Source organism: Penaeus vannamei, chromosome 28 (genome assembly GCF_042767895.1).
Source record: "Penaeus vannamei isolate JL-2024 chromosome 28, ASM4276789v1, whole genome shotgun sequence".
Lineage (NCBI taxonomy): Eukaryota > Metazoa > Arthropoda > Malacostraca > Decapoda > Penaeidae > Penaeus > Penaeus vannamei.
In genome coordinates, this window is record NC_091576.1 from 34,179,619 (window position 1) to 34,189,618 (window position 10,000).

Here is a 10,000-nt window from a genome sequence, read left to right on the forward strand (position 1 = left end):
ACACACACACACACACACACACGCACACATACATACATATGTGTGTGTGTGAGTAAGGAAAGGAAGAGTAAAGAGACGGAAACAGCCAGACATCAACCCGACCAAACATCCCCCTCAGCATCGAGAAGAAGAAATATATCAACCCTCCACGACAAAAAAAAAGAAAAAAAAAGTCGAGAAATAAAAAGAGTATCCCACCAGGAAGGGAGGGGGAGGGGGTCGTCCTTCTCACCTGACAGAGAGTATCCTATGAATCCTATACCTGACGACCCCCGGCGGGACAGCACGTCCTCGGCGCTCGATGACATCCTCGGGTCCTGGATCTTGACGTTGGGCACGGGCGAGAACGGCGACAGGGACATGTTGTCGGAGCTCAGCTGGTGCCGCAGGAGCCGCTTCTCCCCCGGGCTCGAGAGGCTCAGGTTGTCCAGCTTGAGCTTGTTCCTCTGCTGTCTGGCGTGGGGGGGGGGGAGGGGAGGGAGAAGGGGGAGAGAGAGAGGGGGTGGTTAATTGTTTGTTATGGGGGGACGGGGGTGGTGTTGGTTGTAGTAGGTGTGGGAGTATTGGTATTACTGTTTATTGGATTGGTTGTGTAACTTATATATATACTTATTCGTTTGTTTATCCTATTGAATAGACGCACACGCACATGCTCCCTTTACACGCACACAGGCACGCATACGCACACACACACACACGTCTCCCCCCCCTCCCCAACACACACATGCCTCATCCACACCCATCCTCCTCACCCACCTGGCGTATCCCTTCTTCTCAGCTTTCTCCCATTTCTATATAGGGTCGCCGTTATGGATGAAAAGCTCTGTTATGGTTCAATCCATTTATTGGTTTTGACATGACCTGACGTACCCTTATCCCTTGATTTTCAATCCGCACCCACAGATTATCCATTATCCTAATTCACAATACTTTTACCTTCCACCTATACTCACCCACCTTCCTCAGCCAGCCACCCTCTTCATCCACCCTCAACCTCATCCTTCCACTATCCACACCCAACCACCCTCATCCACATCCACATTCCACATCCTCACCCACCCTTACCCTCCCCCTTCCCCCTCCCCACAATACCCCCCCTTCCCATATCCGCATCCATCCCCCGCCTCAAAAAAAAAAAAAAAAAAAAAAAAAGAATAAAAAATATATAAATTACAAATATAAACAAATCAATAAAAATCCAGCTCACTTGTCGATGTGGTCGAGCATCTCGTGGATCGTCTGGAGGAGGAAGGAGAACTGCAGGAGGTTCAGCGAGGGACTGACGGTGAGGGGCAGCAGCGAGGGCAGGACCTTCGTGGCCAGCAGGTTGACACTCAGCCCGAACTTCTTCACGCCCAACATCAGCCGGTAGATGTCTGAGAGGGAGAGGGAGAGGGGGCGCAGGAGGGGAATGAATGGGTGGAATTGGTGTAAGAATTGTTGTTGTTGTTACTATCATTATCGTTATCTTGCTATTGGTGTTAATGTGTTGTTATTAGCATCGTTATTATGTTGTTGTTGATCTTAATATGTTATTATCATCGTTATTATTATGTTGTTGATCTTAATATGTTGTTATCATCATTATTATTATGTTGATCATTGTTATTGGTGTTTTTGTCTTTATTACTATTACTATTTCTGTCCTTTATTGTTGTTGATGTTATCATTCTTGTTATTATCATCATTACTATTCCGATTATTATTAACAATTATACTTGTTTTTGCTATCATTATTGTTATCATTATTATTATTATCATTATTAGATCTTTAATCAAATAATAATAATAATAAAAGGAATAGCGATAGTACCGATAATAAAATTGCTAACAATAACATCAATGATATCAAAATTATATATAAAAATACATATATATATATATATATATATATATATATATATATATATATATATATATATATATATATATAAAACAACGAAACCAATATTCATCATAATCATAACCTATATTTCCTGGTTCTATCTGGTCTTGATATTGTTTTTCTTTTTTTCTTTTCATTTTAAATAGAAAAAAATCCAAGTTTCCGCACAGATGAAGATGCCCATTGCTCTCTCTCTCTCTCTCTCTCTCTCTCTCTCTCTCTCTCTCTCTCTCTCTATATATATATATATATATATATATATATATATATAAAATATATATATATATATATATATATATATATATATACATATATATATATATATATATATATATATATATATATATATATATGTATATATATATACAAAACAGATATTGATGGAAAAGTAAACAGATGAACAAACCGAGACATTCATAGGCAACAAAAAACAACCTGAAAACACCCAAACCCACGGAACGAAAACCCCCATTATTGTTTTTCAAGCGAATTCCGACCCACAGCCGAACTCCCGCCGCCCGACCCGTCCTCCTCCCCCGGCAACCGAACCCGCGGAACGACCGAGAGAAGTCAGGAGCCCAAATCTCCCTCGCAGCAGCGGCCGCCTGTTATTCATTCGGCGCTGCTGTTGCGTTCGGACGCGACCTGCACGGACCTGCCTTTGCAACACGGCCGGTTAAGAGGAATGAAAGCTGCGGTCCTTGGCAGTGTGGCTTTTATCGAATGAATAATCCATCGCGCGAATCGGGATTGGCAGATTTACGGCATATTGGCGAGTCGCTTTGAAGAGGCACCGACGTCGGTCTGCAATTGCGCATATTTTTTTTTTTTTTTTTTTTTTTTTTTTTTTATCGGATACTATTTTTTCCGGTTATCATTATGACATTTTTTTCTTTAATCGGATACTTCTGTTTTTTTTTTTTTTTTTTTTTTTTTTAGTTAACATTGCAGATTTTTTTTTCTTTAATCGAATACTGTCTTTTTTCGTTGTTATCATTATTACTGATTCTTTTTTTTTCAGTTGTAATTATTATCATTATTTTAATAATGATGTTTTATAGTTTCCTTTCTCTTTATTGGAATGCGTCCCTGATAAGGCGTAGTGAAAACGATGCATTGTTAAGGGGTAACTGATTTTATTTTTCTTGGTTTGGTTAAATTGCCTTGAAGGGAATTTGTTAAGGTGCTTTATTTTCTTCTATTTATCTACTCTCATTATTACATCCCGTCTCTCTCTCTTTCTCTTATCTCTCTCTCTCTCTCTCTTTCTCCCACTACTCATCTCCCCCTCTCTCTTTCTCCCTTTCTCTCTATTTCTTATCACTCTCTCTCTCTCTCTCCTACTCCTCTTCTCCCCCTCTCTTACTCTCACTCCCCCCCCCCTCTCTCTCCAACTCCCCTTCTCTCCCACTCCTCCTCCCTCCCCCCCCCCCCCCCGTCTCTCTCTCTCTCTCCCACTCCTCTTCTCCCCCCTCTCTCTTTCTCCCTTTCTCTCTATTTCTTATCATTCTCTCTCTCTCTCTCCAACTCCTCTTCCCCCCCTCTCTCTCTCTCACTCCTCTCCCACTCCCCTTCTCTCCCACTCCTCCCCCCCCCCCCCCCGTCTCTCTCTCTCTCTCTCACTCCTCTTCTCCCTTTCTCTCTATTTCTTATCATTCTCTCTCTCTCTCTCTCCCACTCCTCTTCCCCCCTCTCCCTCTCTCACTCCCCCCCCTCCCTCCCTCCTCCCTCCCCCCCTCCTCCCCCTCCCTTCCTCCTCGCCTTCAGAGATACCTTCACATATCGACTTCCACATGGCAGATCCTCACATCCACACAGACCCACACGCGCGTCCACTCGCAGCCGCTCACACACGCAGACTAATCCTGGGCCATCAAGATAATCCATTCTCTAATACTGATTCAGAACAAACAGGCACGAGTCGAGGAGGTAAGAGAGGGGAGGGAGGGAGAGAGGGAGAGAAGGAGGGAGAGGGAGGAAGGGAGGGAGGGAGAGAGGGAGAGAAGGAGGGAGAGGGGGGAAGGAGAGAGGGAGGGAGGGAGAGAGAGGGAGAGAGAGGGAGGAAGGGAGGGAAGGAGAGGGGGAGGGAGGGAGAGAAAGAGAGAGGGTAGCGTGGGAGGAAGGGAGGAAAGGAGGGAGGGAGAGAGGGAGTGAGAGGGGGAAGGGAAGTGATAGCGAGGGCGGAAAAGAGTGAGGGAAAGGGGAAGAGGGGGAAGGAGGGAGGGAAAGAGAAAGGTAACGAGGAAGAGTATGAGGGAGGGAAGTGAGGGTGAGGGAGTAAGTGAAAGTGAGTGAGAGAGAGAGAGAGAGAGAGAGAGAGAGAGAAAGAGAGAGAGAGAGAGGGAGAGAGAGAGAGAGAGAGAGAGAGAGAGAGAGAAAGAGAGTGAAAGAGAGTGAAAGAGAGTGAAAGAGAGAGGAGAGAAGAGAGAAAGAGAGAGAGAGATTGAGAGAGAGAGAGAAAGCGAAAGATAGAGAGAGAGAGAGCGAGCGAGCGAGAGAGAATGTCAGCCCGCCTTCCAGCGAGGGCGGGAAGGAACCCTGTTGACACCACCTGCAGATCTGTCAATATTAACTTAGCTGACGATGTTTCGCTCGAAATATTCGCTGTTGTTGAAGGGCCGTTTGTGCATCTCGCGGCCGTTGCCCGGGAGTTGCATTTGGGAAAATATGTAACGATACATGAACATTTAAATACATAAATGAACAAATGAATTACACACACACACGCACACACACAGACAGACACACACACACACACACACACAAATATATATATACATACACATATACATAAATATGTAGAGATAGATATACATATATAAATACATATATACATACATATACATATATATATATATATATATATATATATATATATATATATATATATATACATACATATATATAAACATACATACCACATATACACATTAAATCACAGCTACTTCAAAAGGAGAGAGAAGAGAAAGGAAAGATTGAACTTTAGATTCCCTATTTGTTACACACGCTAAAAACAGACGTAATGGCAATCCTTTCCAAACTAATAAGGAAATTTAGCTAGCAATTTCGTACGTAAAAAAAAGCAACACCCGAGCCCTAAGTAAACACAATCTCTCTCTCTCTCTCTCTCTCTCTCTCTCTCTCTCTCTCTCTCTCTCTCCCTCTCTCTCTCTCTCTCTCTCTCTCTCTCTCTCTCTCTCTCTCTCTAGCATTTCGTTTTTCGGTTAATTCGGTCACACGAGCGCTCTTTTCAGCAACCCGTTTATGATATGATCCGCCATTCTATGTTACCTTGTGGCCGCAACATTCTGTCACTCCACGAAAAGAACCATCGACTAAGCGCTCGACTTTACCAACAAACATGGCGTCTACGGTTGCTCGAGCAGCCCTACTCACAAGTTATTTGTCATCTTCTGTGGAAATGGAGGTTCAGCGAAGACTAAAACGACATATGTGGGTTCGTTTGTGGTTGCAGAGACGAAATAGTAATAACGTGTGTCTTAATCTGCCATAAGAACTTCGTTTAGAAGATTAATATAAGCCAGCTCCTTTGAGGAACTTAGAAGCCGTAAATATGTAAATGATGATGACGTCACGGATACTTTCAAATATAACAATCACTTGAAAAATATTAAGATATGAAATGCAATATCTATTTCAAAATCATATTATTTGAAACATATTACTAATATTAGTGTAGTTGACTATCTTTTCTTAAGGCATAGCCACATGAGTGCATTCTTCAGAAACCTATTTGTGATATGATCCGCCATTCGATGTTACCTTGTGGGCGATTTTGCAACTTGCTAGTCACACGGAGCGAACTGAAAATCACCTATCCGCTTGATTTCAGCAACAAACATGACATCTGCATTTGCCCTCCTTGCACGTTATTTTCTGGAGGCAAGTGATTACTAAAGCAACGTACGTCAGTTTGTTCGTGGTTGCAGGAAAAAAACGGTAAGTGTGCGATATAAACTGCAGCAAGATCAATATTGGTAATCTCCTTTGAGGGACTTAGAAAACGCATGTATGTAAACAATGATGATGTCACGGATAGTTTCAATTGAATTTCCGTTTTAAAAATAAACTTTAGAAAAAATAAGAATATAAAATGCAATATTTACTTACAGATCATAAAAATTGAAATATTTATATGACTACCATTTCCGTAGTTCAGTATTCCTTTCCTTTTTGCCATTTCCAAACGATACACATCATCCACTTCCACTTGCGACCAAGTAGTAGATTAAGCCAACACGAAGGACGAGGGAAGCGGAAAAGCTGAAGTTACTTTCGTTAAAAGAACGCTCGTGTGACCACCGGTTTTTTTTAGAGATTACCTGTAATTGCACGCTATCTTATCATTCACTCATCTCTAGTCACAGGCAACTTCTTATCGCTCTGGAAATATGGCATTATAACACCAATTTTAAAATCCAGAGACACAGACGAAGTTAATAGCTATCGCCCTGTTACCATAATTCCTATATTGTAAAATCTCCTCGAGAAAATCGTAGCTGACCAACTGACTACATTTCTAGCGACCAGTGACCTACAATCCAAAACTCGACATAGTTTTAGAAATCAGCCGTCTACCGTAGTAGTATTACAGATGAAATTAATGATAATGTAGGCAACAGTTACCTTGATTGTATTGGCTGGCTATCTAACGCTTTCGATAGTATCAGCTATGAATCCACTAACTTGAAAATAGAATAGAATCCAATCAGTCAAAACTATCGAAAATATCTCAATAAATTATCTTCTGGTGTTCCGCAAGGATCTAAGTTTGGCCCAGATGTGTTTGTAATATTCTTGAGATATTAGTCTCTATCTATCTATCTCCTTCCTCTCCTCTCTCTCTCTGTCTGTCTGTCTCTCGTCCTCTCTCTCTCTCACACGCACACACACAACACACATTTTCAAGCACTCCCACCTTATCCCCTTCACCAGCTCTTCTCCCTTACCCCTTCCCCTTATTTCCCCTCCACTCCCCCCATTTCCCCTCTTTTTCCCTTCCTTTGCCCCCACCCTTCCCCTCTCCCTTTACCCCCACTCTTCCCCTCCCCCTCCTCCACCCCCCTCTTCCACCTTCCTTTCTCCCACCCCCTCCTTTCCCTCATTCGCCTTCACTCCCTTCCACTTCCCCTTACCCCTAACTCCCTTCCCCCATCCCCTCCCCTCACCCCAACCTCCCTTCCCACTTCCACCTTCCCCTTCTCTCCCATCACCCCCTACCTCCCCTCCCACTTCCCCACTCCCTTCACCCCCTACCTCCCCTCCCACTTCTCCCCCCCCCCATCCACCCCCTCCTCCTCCATGCCTGTGCAGCACAATATCCGGTCCATCGTCGAGGAAGAGCCAGGGTTCCGACGTCGCCTGAACACCCCATTACAGCTGACAGAGTGCTAAGAGAGAGAGGGGGAGAGGGAGGGAGGAAGAGAAAGGAGGAAGAGAGGGAGAGAGGGAGGAAGGGAGAGAGTGAGAGAGGGTGGGAGGTTCCTACGCACGGAGTGGAAGTTAGGTGGGAGGAGGGAGGAATAGAAGTGTGAGAGGGGGATGGGGGTTAGGGAAGAGGAGGAGGAGGAATGTGAGGAAGAGGAAGAGAGGGAGGGGTGGGAGGGGGAGAAGATGGAGAAGGAGAAGATGGGGGAGGAGGTGGAGAAGGAAGAAGACGATGAGGAGGAGGAGTGAGAAAATGCGGAAGAGGAGGAAGAATAGGAACAGCAGCAGAGACAGGAGGAAGAGGAGGAGGAGAAGAAAAGGAAACAGAAGACGAAGAAGGAGGAGGAGGAGGAGGAGAAGAAGAAGAAGAAAAGGAAGCAGAAGAAGGAGGAGGAGGAAGAAGACAACGGAGAAAAAGAAGAAGGGGAAGAAGACCGGAGGAGAAGATGGAGAAAGCAGAAGTGGAACAATACATTTTGCCTGAAGTTGTGTTATGGGCTTAATAGTCGTCCCAAAGTCGACATTAATGTAGCCTTTTGTATATTTTTTTTTCTAGACCGTGAGAAAGAAACCGAAAATGCAGCAAAACAACCAAAAATAAATGAATGAGAACTAGAAATGACAAAAAAAAAAAAAAAATCATGAATATCGCACAGAGGACAAAACGTGTCCTCCTTCCCTCCCTTCACCCTTTTCTCCTCCTCCTCCTCTCCCCACTTGCCCCTTACCCTTTCCTTCCCCACTTTGCCCTAGCTCCCGATTTCCCCAAACCCTCTTTCATCCTCCCTCTTATCATTACTTCACCCCACCCTTTCTCCCTCTCAACCTTTCCTTCCCACCCTTTTCCTTCTATTCTTCTACTCCCCCTCCCATCTTCTCCTCCTAACCCTGTACCCTCCTTCCTCCTCCATTTGCCGAGTGGGAGCAGCCGCCTTGCCTTCCGACCTCCAACGACCTCCTCTTATCTCCGACCTCCAACTATCTCCTTCTTTCTCCTCTAACGACCTCATCTGACTTTCAACGACCTCCTCCTATCTCCAACGACCTCCTTTCTCCTCCAACGACTTCCTCTTATCGTCGACCTCCAACTATCTCCTATCTCCAACGACCTCTTCCGACCTCCAACTATTTCCTTCTTTCTCCTCTAACGATCTCCACTGACCTCCAACGACCTCCTTTGACCTCCAACGACCACTTCTGACCTCCTCCGACCTCCAACTATTTCCTTCTTTCTCCTCTAACGATCTCTGACCTCCAACTATCTCCTCCGATCTCCAACGCCCTCATCTGACCTTCAACGACCTCCTGTGACCTCTTACCTCCAACGACCTCCTTTGACCTCCAACGACCACTTCTGACCTCCTCCGACCTCCAACTATTTCCTTCTTTCTCCTCTAACGATCTCCTCTGACCTCCAACTAACTCCTCCGATCTCCAACGCCCTCATCTGACCTTCAACGACCTCCTGTGACCTCTTACCTCCAACGACCTCCTTTGACCTCCAACGCCCCCATCTGACCTTCAACGCCCTCCTGTGACCTCATCCTTTCTCCTCCTCCGACCTCCAATTATCTCCAACGACCTCCTCTTATCTCCAACCTCCAGCGACCTCCATTCGTGCCGCGCCCTGGCCTTCCCCCGTCGTCGCCTCGGACCGGAAGCCAGGTCGCGAGTGGAGTGGGCGAGGAACAAGACCCATTCGAGGGGCTTTAGTGGCTTCCCCGTGTCGCCTTGCTGGGTGAGTTGAGGTCGAGGAGGTAGAGGAAGGGGGGGGGGGTTGTGGGTAAGGGGTGGATTTTAAGGGTGAAGGTGGGTAGAAAGTTGGACATGGTGATTTTTGGGGTGGTTGTGGTGGGTTGGGAGGGAGGGGTTAGAGTGGGAGTGGGGTGGGTAGGAACTTGGGGGGTTTGGGGGTTTGGGGTGGTGTGGCGGAGGAAGTGTGAGGGGTTGGTGACGCGTGGGGCGGAGTGAAGGTGAGTGGGTGGGGTAGGAAAGTAGGGGTTGAAGTGGATTAGAGTGTGGATGGGTTGGGGGTGAGGGAGGGTTTTGTTAGAAGGTAGGGTTGGAGTGGGGGGTGGTTAGGGCAGAAAGGTGGGGTTGGGGTTAGTGAGGGGAAGAAGTTGGGCTTGAGGGAAGGAGGAAAGAAGAAGGGGGAGGGAGGGAGAAAGGGGGATAGGAGCCTGAAGCTGAAGAACAGGGTAAGGAAGAGGGAGGGATGAGTAGAAAGAAGGTATTAATTAACAAAACGTAGAGACAGGGGAAGAATCGAAGGGAAGGAAATGGGAATCAGGTCAGGTGGCCAAAAAACGTTTCCAGCCCCCCCCCCCCTCACACACACACACTCACACACTCACATGCACACAAATCTATGGCCTCTTCTCGTAGCTGTCACACACACTTACATATGAACCAAATAGAACCTTTTCATTTGCCCGTGAAATGACGTTTGTAAATCAATTTTTCCAAACGGAAAAAAACAGTAATAAGTTCATATTCCACCATTACCACAAATTACGACTTTGAGAGAGAGGGAGAGGGAGGGAGAGAAGGAGAGAGAGAAGGAGAGAGAGAAGGAGAGAGAGAGAGAGAGAGAGAGGGAGAGAGAGAGAGAGAGAGAGAGAGAGAGAGAGAGAGAGAGAGAGAGAGAGAGAGAGAGAGAGAGAGAGA

The 10,000-nt window shown here is 45.6% G+C and overlaps 1 protein-coding gene across 1 annotated transcript in view; it reads right to left on the bottom strand.

Moving 5' to 3' along the window:
• The window catches only part of bma (SCY1-like protein bma), a gene marked incomplete in the record, with an annotated part of 348,807 nt that overhangs the window by 23,277 nt on the left and 315,530 nt on the right, over positions 1 to 10,000 (bottom strand). Inside the window, 2 exon segments of the mRNA XM_070141618.1 lie at positions 233 to 453; positions 1,208 to 1,376. Coding sequence (XP_069997719.1) covers positions 233 to 453; positions 1,208 to 1,376 — 390 coding nt within the window.